Source organism: Macrotis lagotis, chromosome 1 (assembly GCF_037893015.1).
Source record: "Macrotis lagotis isolate mMagLag1 chromosome 1, bilby.v1.9.chrom.fasta, whole genome shotgun sequence".
In the NCBI taxonomy this organism is placed as follows: domain Eukaryota; kingdom Metazoa; phylum Chordata; class Mammalia; order Peramelemorphia; family Peramelidae; genus Macrotis; species Macrotis lagotis.
In genome coordinates this window covers 729,837,031-729,850,103 of record NC_133658.1, presented here as the reverse complement: position 1 = coordinate 729,850,103, position 13,073 = coordinate 729,837,031, and the positions used below count along the sequence as shown (strand labels likewise).

Genomic DNA, 13,073 nt, shown 5'->3' with positions numbered 1-13,073 from the left:
AATAAAAGCCTATGGACTACAGGAAATTACCCCTCCCATATTAAGGCTAGGAAACACACTCTTTGCCCTATTTGTGCTGTATGAACAAGCACTCAGCTATTGTATGACTAAAGAGTGCACATCATAAGGAAAACAATTAAACAGCCCTCTGCAGAGTGCTTTAGGTAACAGGCACATTGTTTTTTTTTTTTTTCATTTGTTGCAGTTAAAATAGAGTCACACTCAGTTTAGTTAGTATCCTAGGCCAGTGTTGCCACCAAGATTAACTTTGGTAGAATTCAATGAACAGTATTGTTTATTTTCCATTTTCCTCCTGCCCCTTCTCCATCCAAAAAAAAAAAAAGTTGGTCATTAACAAACATTAATTGCTGAGTGTTTTTCCAGTATAGAATTTATAGTAGATTATTTCTAGGTGTCAAGTAAAGAGTTACAAATTCTGTTGATGAAAATAACAAATTAATGTCAAACATTTTTAGTGCAAATTGCATTTGGAACGCTTGATTTATTAGTTTTCTAGATGAAGATTTTTATGGCAGCAAAATGGTTTCTGCTATGGAAGATAACATGTTAATTTTTTTTTCCTGGATTGAGTGCATTCAAAAACCAATGAATTATAAGACTGCTCAACATAAAAATAACTAGAAATAAAAAATCATAGTGAAAATGTTCTTGAATCTCTTCTTGTAAAAGAGAATGCAACAACAGTGTTCATGTAATATTTCAGTTCCATGGATTTACAGACTGTTCCTAAGAATGTCTGAAGCAATGTTGGATCTCTTCTATCCCAGCAGCATGAAAGACAAAGACTTATATTACACCATACTTAGCAGAAACATCAGTTTTTACAGGATCACACAACAATTGCTTTCTCCAGTCTTTTCACGGTTCCTCTGACCTGTGAATAATGAATAAAACACTTATTTACATGCTAGAAATTGATGGAAAAAAAAAACAAAACTGAACACCAACAAAAAAACAATTCTATCCAAATTAATGCATAATACAAGTTTTAAATTCTGTATTTATATGTACTGGGCAACAAGGTGGCACAAGAAGGTAGAGTGTCAGGGCTGGAGTCAACTTTCTGAATTCAAATCCTGCCTCAGACACTTATTAGCTCTATGACACCGGGAAGTCACTAAACCCTGTTTGCCTCAGTTTCCTCATTTGTAAAATGAGCTGGAGAAGGAAATGACATCATCTGATCCCAAATGAGATCAGAAAGAGTTGAAAAGGGCTGAGCAACAATTTATATATTCTAAAGTATTCTAATAAATGCTTTTTAAAAATGTTAACATGTCCCAGAATGTTAGATTGTTTGCTTGACAAGAACTATTCATAACTGAAGATTTCCTAACTGTCCCTTAAAAAGTCAAATGAAAGTCAAGACAATGTTGAATGCTTGCCTATGTGACTCTAGTTAGATCCTCTAAAATACAGCTTAGGGCTTACCTTGAGAATTTGGTTCTGGCAATGTTTCTCTAGCCACCAGATGCATAACTGTTGTTTTGCCAAAAGGAAGTTTTAATGCTGTGTGAAAAAGAGTACTTTGTTAAAAATACATTAATTTTTTTTTTACTAGAGAGAACTGAAACCATCAATTTAAAGATGAAATATATGCTCCTGACCAACAAACAGAAAAATTAACTCATTCACTCATTCTTAACAAGTATTTATCTAAAATGTACAAGGCATTATTGAATGTTTTTGAAGAACAAGACACTATCCTTTTCTTCATGGAGCTTATGGTCTATTATTAAAAGGGTAACACCTAAATATAAAACTAGAGACATTAAGGGCAGAACTAATAATTTTTTATCATCAGTATCCTCTACATTTCTATAATGCTTTACATTTTTAAAAGCTATTCATTTCACATAGGTTATTTCATTTGATCTGGTTCATGTCAGACAAACTTAGCCATATACTTATGTTTTTAAAGGGGAAAGTAACAACCAAGAACCTTTCCCCTAATTAGCATCATATTGGGGCAGGGGGATCTTATTACCATAAATTTTTAATCCTTTCCAATTTAAGAATAATCCCCCAGCTGCCGCATCTTTCTAAGAATCAAAAGTGGAAATGAGTACTGGGGTTTGTTTAGATACCTGTCTTCCTTCTACAACAAAAGGTTCTGACTTTTTGCCTGTGGCGAGGCTTTGCTAATTAATACATATATGGCCAGTCTAGGATAACAGGTATGAGAAGAGAAGGATCCAGTCTCTTTCTCTTTTTGCTGAGTATAGGCGAAGCCTAGCCCCAGACAAAAAAAGCCAAGACCTTTTTGTCTACCCTTATCAAAAAAAGGGACAGATCAGAGCCCATGTTTCATGGACATGTGGACAAGGCTGGTAGTAGAAAGGAAAGGTGGGTACTGGACTCTTTTCTCCTCCCATACCTGCTCTCTCAGACTGCCATGTCTGTATTAATTAGCACCCCAATTAGCAAGAATCTGAGGACATTAAATGATTATTTAAAATAGGAAGCTCCCTTTCCATAGCTCTCCTTTCTTTAATAGTCAAACACCTAAAGATATCTCTAGTCCTTGTCTACACTTCTGCTCATATCTCTCCTGCTTCTCCTCAGTTTCCTTTGCACCATGTTCAGATATATGAACCAACCTTCAACCCTGTCCTGAGAGTCTTCACCCATTTGAATCAGAGTATTAAAGGGGCAGTACTGTCCAACAAGGCTAAAAAAAAAATAGTCTGAGATTGAGTTGAGAAGGATTTTAGAAGGCAAAAGGGAGTTTTACCTTCTACCACCAAGACAACAGGGAGCTCTTGAACTTGCCTGAGTGAGAAGTCACATGGTCAAGATTGGTTGGATTGACCAGTGTCAGGGAGAACAATTTAAAGGTTATTTCAATAATCTAAGTAAGAGATGAGGAGTATGAAAAATACATTTGAAGCTACATGAATAGAAAGAATCGGTCACAAGTGAGAAATAATATAAAGACAGAAAAGGCAAGATTTGCCAACTTAAGGGAGAGTGAAGATTCCAGGATAATGCCAAGTTTATGGACCTGGAGACTCCAAAGATGGTGGTACCCTTGACAGAAACAGGGATCTTTGGAAGAGATGAGGATTAGGGATAAAGATCATGAGTTCAGTTATGGACATATTGAGTATAAGATGTCCACAAAACATCCAGTTTAAAATATCTTATCGGCTATAGGTGAAAACAGTCTAAAACTCAGGGGAAAAGTTGGATATATAGAGGCTATCAAACTGTAGGTCATCTATCTAAAGATGAGAAACTGATGAGAAAAAAATGAGTCTACTAAAAGACAGAGTGTGGAGACAGACAAGACGACTTGGGACAGCAACTTGGAGGTCCCCATAGTTTAAAGGGTATGATATTGATGATCTGTTGGTAGAGGAAAATAAGGAAGAATAGTCAAAAGACAGACAGAGAACCAAAAGAGTTCCAAAAAAGTCCAATTTGGAGAAATTACAAGAAGAAATTCATTTTACTTTTTTTTTCCATCTAATTTTACTTAACTCATGCGTACTGCAGACTTATGGCTGAATTTGGAAGTTTAGAAGTATATTTTCTCCCCTAAATAACTCACTTTATCCAGTAGAATAGAAATACATTGAGAGGTTAATTTTTTAAATTTCATCTTTGTATCTTTGATGCCTATCCCAATAGTATATAGTAAGTAAATCATTAATTGAATTAAGAATGAAGAACAGAGCCATCAGGTTAAATTCAAGCAAATATTATAGTAACTGATATGGACACATAAATCCTACAGTAAAATACAAATTATGATTGTGTACTGAGAGGTTAGCATATTCTAAGTGAGATTACAATTCTACCCTACACCTACTACTATTCATATGACTTTGGGAAAGTCAATCTTCTCAAGAGGTCAGTTTTCTAATTATAAAATGAGGGACATGGATCAGATGATCTCCTAAGATCTCCTAAGATCTCATCTTGTTCTAAAATTCAATTAAATGATTATTCTAATATTTAAAACAAAAAGAAATCAAATTATAGAAAATATGAACCACAAGGGGGCACCATCGAGCTGCATTTTACAAACATTCTTGTAAAAACTCATTTATTTTTGCATCTCACATGACTAGCAAACCCACCCTAGAGACAGTATTTCATTATTATTTTTAAGTTATTTCTTAACACATTAGGACCACAATATTATTCCAACAAATTAACAAAAATACTACAACAAAATCAGGATGCCCTAAGATAAAATTAAAGAGTGCTCCTCTCAAATGAGTCTTCCAACTACGCCATATGGTCTTCTAAGAATAATAGAAAAGAGGCTGATTCATAAGAGATGAAATATTTAGGGGTTAAATACTTAAGTTTAGCAAAATATTAAAATTAAGAAGGAATTATACTAAAACAAACAGAAATTAACCTAAAAGAACCCACAAACAAATCCTACCACTCAATAGTTAATTTCTTCTACAAAAATGATTTCATTACCTCCTAGTGTCACATTTCCATGTAGAAATCGTCCTTGATAGATAAGTCGAAGAATGTTTGGACTGCTAACCTGTTCTTCTTCCCAATCTGAAAAGAAACCAGAGAATTAGTCATATGAATTCCAAAAGATAGATAGGGAATATTGTATTTTTCTGTTCCAGTTTCAAGCTTGCCAAAATTCAACAAGGAAAAATCTTAACTTCATTTGAAACTCAGTGGCTACTATATTAATGTTCTTTAATATCTAAGACTCAATCCTGTTCTTATTTGAAAAAAAGGTTTATAGGGGCGGCTAGGTGGTGCAGTAGATAGAGCACCGGCCCTGGAGTGAGGAGTACCTGAGTTCAAATCTGGCCTCAGAAACTTAATAATTAACTAGCTTGGTGGCCTTGGGCAAGCCACTTAACCCCATTTATCTTGCAAAAAAAAAAAAACAACTTAAAAAAAAAAGAAAGAAAAAAGGGTTTATAAAGAGCAATTTAGCCACAATGGAACCAGTGGAAAACTCTGAGATTACCAAAAGAATATATGAGGCAAGAATTTATCCCCATAAAAAAAATTAGAAATTACTTTAATTTATATCAGCTCTATATGAAAATCAATGTACAAGTTGAAACCAAAGACCCATATAGAATTATGAGATTTAAAAAAAAACACACGTTGATACATTTCCACTGAGTAGGAAAACAAATTTAAGAGTAGATATTTAAAAATTTGCATCTCTTTTGGTTGTCAGTTCAACACAGAAGAACTAGATGCCAGCTGTTAAATGATAATATGCTATATCCTGTTCACAACTCAAAAAACTTTCAGAAGAAGCATTCTTGCTGTTAAGTCTGGGCATACATATTCCACAGAATATGAGATGAAAATTTCTCTGGAGTACCAAAAGTTTGGAAGATTCTTGTTATTCTTTTAAATTTTAAAGATTTTGGGAGGGGAGAGGGAGAATCTCTCTGGAATAAAGAGTGTCCTAGATAAGTAAGACACTAAAGAGTTATTTATTCATCTGAGAACTGCAATGATTTAGAAAAAATTATGAACTTTAACTTTTCCTACTAGTCACCTAAAAAAAACAATTAAAAAAACCCACCTAGATAATTTTAAAAAAAGACATTTTAGCACTGGATTAGTAAAATCTAACACAAGAATAATTCAAGTCAATAAATGGAAAAAATAATTTGCTTGACTCAAGAATGGGGAACCTTTAGATATGGTAAATTCAGTTATTTACAATATTTAGACATGGTAAACTCAGTTATTTAAATTTAAAAGTATTTTATTCCCCCATTAGTTAATTAACTCAACAAGTATTTAAATACACTAAGCCTTGTGCCAAGTACTGGGGATGCAAAGAAAAAGAAAATTGTCCCTGCCTCTAAGTTTCTTGTACTTAAGAAAGGACAATGATCAATGTTGGAAGGAATGTGGAAAATTATGGACATTAATGCGTTGTTGGTGGAGTTGTGAACTCATTAAACCTTTCTGTAGAGCAATTTGCAATTACACCTGAAGGGTAATAAAAATGTGCATACCCTTTGATCCAGCAATACCACTACTGGGTCTATACCCTGAAGAGATCATGAAAAAAGGTAAAAACATCACTTGTACAAAAATATCCATAGCAGTTCTATTTGTGATAGCAAAGAATTGGAAATTGGATGAATGTCCATCAATTGGGGAATGGCTGAACAAATTGTGGTATATGTACGTTATGGAACACTATTGTTCTATTAGAAACAGGAGGGATGGGAATTCAGGGAAGCCTGGAGGGATCTGCAATGAACTGGTGCTGAGCAAGATGAGCAGAACCAGAAGAACACAGTACACCATAATAATAACAACATGGGGTTGATGATCAACCTTAATGGACTTACTCATTTCATAAGTGCAACAATCAAGGACAATTTTAGGGTATCTATGATGGAGAATACCATCTGTATACAGAGAAAGAATTGTGGAGTTTGAACAAAGACCAAAGACTATTACTTAAATTAAAAAAAAAACAACATTATCTTAAAACATTATCTTATTATATAATCTTGCTCTTTTTTTAGGATAAGATTTCTCTCTCAATACATTCAATTTAGGTAAATGTATATATAGCATGGAAACAATGTAAATAACAGATGGCCTTCTGGGGGGGGTGGAGGGAGGTAATCAAGATTTGGGGAAAAATTGTAAAATTTAAAAATAAATTTACAAAAAGAAGTTGAATTGTTTTATCTTTCTCTTGGAAGAATTGTGCAATGGATAACAACTCATCAATGGATCCGAATGAATTTCTTTCAATGTAGGTAGCCCTTCACAGAAAAAAAGCTACTCTAAATCCTGATGCTGCCCTTTAACAGAAGGCATATAAATTATTTGAAGGTGGTAGAACTGACTCTGTTGTGTACATGCAATAATCTCACATCCCATCCCTATTTCTGCATACTTTAAAAAAATCGTGTATTTTCAATAACAACTATTTCACAAACTACTAAGGAGAATATATTAAACAACTGTGAACTATCTTCTACATTAGAAAAGATAGAATTATTTGAATTAGGATTTTTTAAAATTCCTATTTTTAATGATGCTGTGTTAGGTGTGTTCCTGGGTAAGGATACAAGTTAACAGATCTAAGAAACAAACTTCCTCCTTACCAAAAGCTTCAAGTCTTCCTCAGGGATGGTCTTCTCCATTTCTTTCCCTACCTCCTCGCATGCGCATGTGTGTGTGTGTGTTCTCATTCATTTATTTCTATGTCTTCTATGACTCAGATTCCACTGTAGAATGTAAGCTCTTTGAGGGCAGGACAGTTTCATTTTTATTTTATATTGTCAGTAAAGTGTTCTGAAGACAGTAGGTACTTAATTTCTTTTTTTTTTAGGTTTTTTTTGCAAGGCAAACGGGGGTTAAATGGCTTGCCCAAGGCCACACAGCTAGGGAATTATTAAGTGTCTGAGACTGGATTTGAACCTAGGTACTCCTGACTCCAGGGCCAGTGCTTTATCCACTACGCCACTATGCCACCTCCTAGGTACTTAATTTCTTCTGAAGTGCAAGGATGAGAATCAAATATTCTTACAAAAGTTGCTAGTGTGGCATCAATATTCTCATTTACAGATATGTGACTTTGGAGATTATTTGCAACAAATTCTCAAAATAGTTTCCTTGGTCACATATCAAGGACTGCTGGGGCGGGGGGGGGCAGAGAGAAAGGGGTGAAGGAGGGAGAAGGGAGAGTCTAATTTTATCATTAACTTGGATCAAGGATAATTATTTATGAAAAAAACTAGTCTTATCTGAAAGTATAATATAGTCCAAGACAAATAATTTGGAGATTAACTATTTTTGTTTGATCTTTTCTTCCTTGGACTTTACATAACACTTTCTTCTCATGCTCCATCCTGTTCTATTATTCATTATTGTCATTTATGAATAATAATATACCTATTAGCTATAACATCTTTCAGAGCATGGAAAACATCTTATCTCTATTTCTATCCAGTGCTTTATACATAATCAAATAAGATAAACATGTGAAAATGCTTTCTAGATCCAATGTATTATACAAATACAAGGCATTATTATTCTTCAATGGTTTCCAAAGAGATTTATCTATTACTGTTAATAATTTAAAAGAACAAGAAAGCTATAACAAATTATATGAATACGCTTATTTTCAAGTACCCCTAAAATTTTTTTAAGCCCTATTGTAATCCTTAATGACTTAGCCACAACCTATTTAAATGATATGATCCAATGAAATGGAAGGTCAATTGCTTCCATCATTAACAAAATTATCCTAAATCAAAAAGTCATTGATTGGGGTAGCTATATAACATAATGAATAGAGCACCTGTCCTGGAGTCAAGAGGATCTGAGTTCAAATCCTACCTCAGATACTTGACACTTATTAGCTATGTGACTCTGGGCAAGTCATTTAACCCTAATTAACTTCCCCCCCCCCCCCAAAAAGTGTCACTGACTCAAATTTTGATATGGAAAAAGGCAAGTTTTAAAGATATTCATTGTACTCAATAATTTTTTTATGGCAATAATGTATAAATTTTAGTTTACTACAAGGGAATATCAAAGTGAATAAAGCAATTATTTCCTTCCAAAAAAAGATTATAAAATATGTACACAAATAATGAAAAAAAGAACTGTGATATTAGCTGTGTGGCCTTGGGCAAAACACTTTAACCCCATTTGCCTTGCAAAAACCTTAAAAAAAAAGATTGTGATAAGGTTCAAAAAGAGGAATGCAAATAATAGTATTAATTTTAGTCATTCAACTGTTTCAGCAGTGTCTGACTCTGTGACACCATTTGGGTTTGGTTTGGTTTTGTTTTTGGCAAAGATACTGGAATGGTTTGCCATTTCCTTCTCCAAATCATTTTACAATTGCTAAGTATCTAAGGCCAGATTTAAATCTAAAATTTAAATGAGTATTCCTGACTTGAGGTTCAACACTAGCCTCCCCCCAAAATATAATAGCTCACAATTATGTAACACAATTCATGATTTATAAAATTAGGTCCTCACAACAATAGTGTTGGGATAGGCAGATATAAGTAATCTTTCCTATTTTTGCTGCGGATGAATCAGGATCAGAGAAAGCTTCACAGAGAAGCTAGAACTTGAGATAGGTCTTGAAATATCAATAAAAAGAGATTTAGGAAAATATTTCACTAAGGGAAAAGTCAAGTCAAAGCTACCCCTTTGTCTGGAAAAGACAATGCTGAAAGAAAGTACTGGGAGTTAAAGCTAGAAAGGCAGGTGAAAACTTTTGAATTTTAGACTATGTTTGAATTTTATCAATGTGGAGTCATGGAAGATATCTTAACAGGGCAATGCTCTAATCACAGCTGTACCTTGGCAAGACTGTTCTTGTTCTGGTAGCACAGTACAGAATGGATTAGAGGAAAGGAGACATCAAGTGAGTACAACAGACCCAAAGAGAGATAAAATGAAAACTTAACTAGGCTAGTGATTGAAGAAATGGAAAGGAAGAACATTTCAAAGACAGAATAACTGATTGTTAATTTGGTTATCAGGAGGAAGTAAAAGTTTGAGGAAATTGTGTTTGAGGAAATTGTTAGCAGAAATAAGGAATGTAAAAATAAAAAAGTAGGATTTTGGAGAAGATATTTAAATTCATTCATGAATAAGTTAAATACAAATAATACAAGGTTCCTTGTACAGTTGCTGGAACAAGGGGCTAGGCAGACTTTGAAAAGGCTGACAATTATTTTCTTGTCTCTTCTTCATACTTCATGTGATTCTTCTTCAATTAGTTTCCTTTTGATTTCCCTTAGCCTCATTCTTTCAAAAACTCACTGACTCCAACTCTAAGTACTTTCCAGTCACATATATATTCTCCTGCCCCTACTTTCCAACAGTCTGAGGCTTGAAGTTGTTTGAGTGAATAGAAAACTCTGTCCTAGCCCCAATCTCAGATAAAATTGCTTGAATTCATGGACCGACTTTCTCCTGATTACAGGCAGATGGACAAAGTAGTGATTAATTTTTATATACCTAAGTGGCTCTGCATTAAAAGTTTTGTCCTTAAAAAATCCCATTTTTCAAAGTCATTTACTAGCTTCATCTTATGACACTAAATTAAATCAGTTGAAAAAGTCTTATCACTCAGTCTCACATAAAAAGGGCTTAGAAAAGTCCAGAAGAAAAAGGATAGTCAGATTAGAGACACACTGCAGGGAGAGTCTCAGGAGAGAAATCTACTTCAGAAAAAAATTTAATAGAAAATGGAGATTTTGTGCCAAAGAGAGGTTTTTATTTTAAGAAGTAGGCTGTGTCAAACTGGCTTTTTAAAAAAAAAAACACAAAGAAGAAACCAACAGACTTCCTAATCTCATGATTCTCCACAATGGAAAAGTCTTATTAACCTTTAATTATAAATGGTCTTTGAAAAATAGCTTTGAATGGTATGCAAGAGAATGTAATAATAATAATAATAATAATAATAATGATAATAATGATTAATAATAATAATTCAATACACATTTGTTCCAATTTTTTAAAAAAAGGTTTTGCTTGAACTTAAATTTTTTTGCCATATTTTTATATTTTTTTGTTTTTGCTTTGGCAAGGCAGTGGGGTTAAGTAACTTGCCCAAGGTCACACAGCTAGGTAATTATTAAGTGTCTGAGGTTGGATTTGAACTCAGATCTTCCTGATTCCAGGGCTGGTGCTCTATCCACTGAGCCACCTAGGTGCCCCCAATATTTTGGTATTTTTTTTAAAGAAACTATCTTATGGCCTTTTTCACAGGGAAGGAAAAAAGGGATACAGAGAGATTTAATACAAAGTGGTAGACTGCTAAAGGTATTTTAATTTCTATTTTAAGGATGAACTATACTGTTACTCATTCTGATTGTGCTACCATATCTAACAGCATCAACAAGAAGTGGAACAGAAAAATGACAAACTTCACAGAGAATCTAATAAGATTCTTTGGGACTCGCCTTAACTCCTGAAGACTGATGAGATTGCCACAAGTTTAAGTTAGCTAGCAATTTAGAATCTCTGTCTCTGCACTCGAGGCGATAACTTAAAATGATTTTAAGCATAAAGCAAAATTATAGACACAACCAAGGTAGAGGAAATCCAAATGGAGGTTATGAGAATAGGTAATTTTTACTCTTAATTACATTGTGAACTTCTTGGTAGGAAGGTAGAAAAGGGAAATTTTCTGTAATAATAATAATAATAATAATAATAATGGTCATCATTGTTATTTCAGTTCCCTTAATGTGCCACTCCCTTAAAAATGGACATAAAATCCTATTATGTAGAACTGTAAAGAACTTTAGAGATTGGTTCATCCAACACTGGTATTACACCCAATACTGGTTATTCTAAATTATAAACAGCGAATCTAACATTCATTATGAGAAAAGGCTACTCACCCATTGGCCAATTGTCATACACATGCTTTGCAATATCTGCTGCTGAATCATTAGGAGAAAACAGGAATTCTTTAGTTTTTCCACTCACTAAGATGAGTCGTAAATTTATCTGAAAGGAAAAAAAAAGGCTTGCTATTTTACAGTTAAAAAGTAATCAAGGAAAGTCTTTTAATTCAATCATGTGATTAAAATTTAATTACAACCATTAGGACAAAAAAATGTTCGGGTTGATCCAGTTTAATGTATCTCAAATAACAAAACTGCAATATTTTGACATTTAAGACCATTTTTAATGAAATAAAAATGTAGTCTCATTAGACTTGTTTTAAATCTATCACATAAAAGAATTGTTTTTAAAGGTGTGCATTTCTCATCATATATCCTCAAAACACTGATATTTTGTTGTTTTTTTTTTGGGGGGGGGGGTTAGGTTTTTGCAAGGGGTTAAGTGGCTTGCCCAAGGCCACACAGCTAGGTAATTATTACGTGTCTGAGGCTGGATTTGAACTCAGGTACTACTGACTCCAGGGCCAGCGCTCCATCCACTGCGCCACCTAGCCGCCCCTGATATTTTGTTTTAAAATTCATGTCTTTAGAAAAAACAATTACCTCCCAAGATATTTACTTTTTTGATGTAATTTTACCATTATTATTAGTTAAAAAATAAAAAAATCTATAGATTGTCAGTCATGACACTATATTTTAGAAAGAAAATTTGTGATTGCTAAATATATATATATATATACACATGTGCATTATATGTGCACAGATGCACACACATAAAACGGAGAGATTAAATACAACTAGACATAGTTAAAAAAGGTTTTAAAGAATTATTCCATCTCTACTCTGAAGTTTCACTACATAAACAAAAAATATTTAACTAATTAAAACACTCCTCATTAACTAAGATATTAACTTATTGCTTCCTTCTCAACAATATGGACAGTTATTTAAGTTTTTTTTTTTTACTAAACCCTGGATTGAAAAACATTAATATAAAAGAAAACCAGAAATAAATCACATCAGTTATTATTTTTGTGAAAAAAAATTCTGCATAATTGTTAAGGTTCTAGGGCCTATATTAAATAAACTGATATCTATTACACAATTTGTCTTATAATGAAACAAATGCAAATATCTTGACTTTTAACATATTTATGATTTTCTAGTCTAAGCTAGATAGCATAATTTCACTTAAAAATGAGATCTAAGGAAATAATATATTAGTGGTATGACTGTAATGGAGTAACATTAATCAGGAACCCTTTTTATATTTTAGAGGTCAGAATTTGAATTCCTATTGCTGAAATGAACAAATTTTTGAAAAGAAAAAGAAACAAAAACACAAATACCTCCATTTTGATTATTTTCTTTATCAAATGACAAAACCTGTAATACTTAAATATAATTGAGAATATGTTTTTATGTTTATTTACCCTAAAATTGACCTTTATTTACATAAAGATCAGGATTCACATTTGCATACTTTACTTTTATGCATATATACTAACGCATACAGTTTGAATATAGAGAGCTTTTTGATGAAGGAACTAAAAACTATCTTAATAAGGTTGTCATTAATGCTAAATGAGTTACAACCCTAGTACTACAGAGGCTTGTATGCTTTTAACTCAATCTAAGATGAATTTAAACCTTCCGAACTTTTTATACAAATAGAACTTTTAT

The 13,073-nt window shown here is 33.1% G+C and overlaps 1 protein-coding gene across 1 annotated transcript in view; it reads right to left on the bottom strand.

Annotated features, from left to right (window-relative positions):
- Positions 1–330: 330 nt before the first annotated feature.
- UBL3 (ubiquitin like 3) overlaps positions 331–13,073 on the bottom strand; it is a 95,331-nt gene continuing 82,588 nt past the window's right edge. The window contains exons 2-5 of the mRNA XM_074216120.1: positions 11,385–11,493; positions 4,462–4,548; positions 1,453–1,530; positions 331–895 (exon numbers count right to left, since the gene is read on the bottom strand). Coding sequence (XP_074072221.1) covers positions 843–895; positions 1,453–1,530; positions 4,462–4,548; positions 11,385–11,493 — 327 coding nt within the window. The 3' untranslated portion in view covers positions 331–842. The remainder of the gene's footprint in view (positions 896–1,452; positions 1,531–4,461; positions 4,549–11,384; positions 11,494–13,073) is intronic.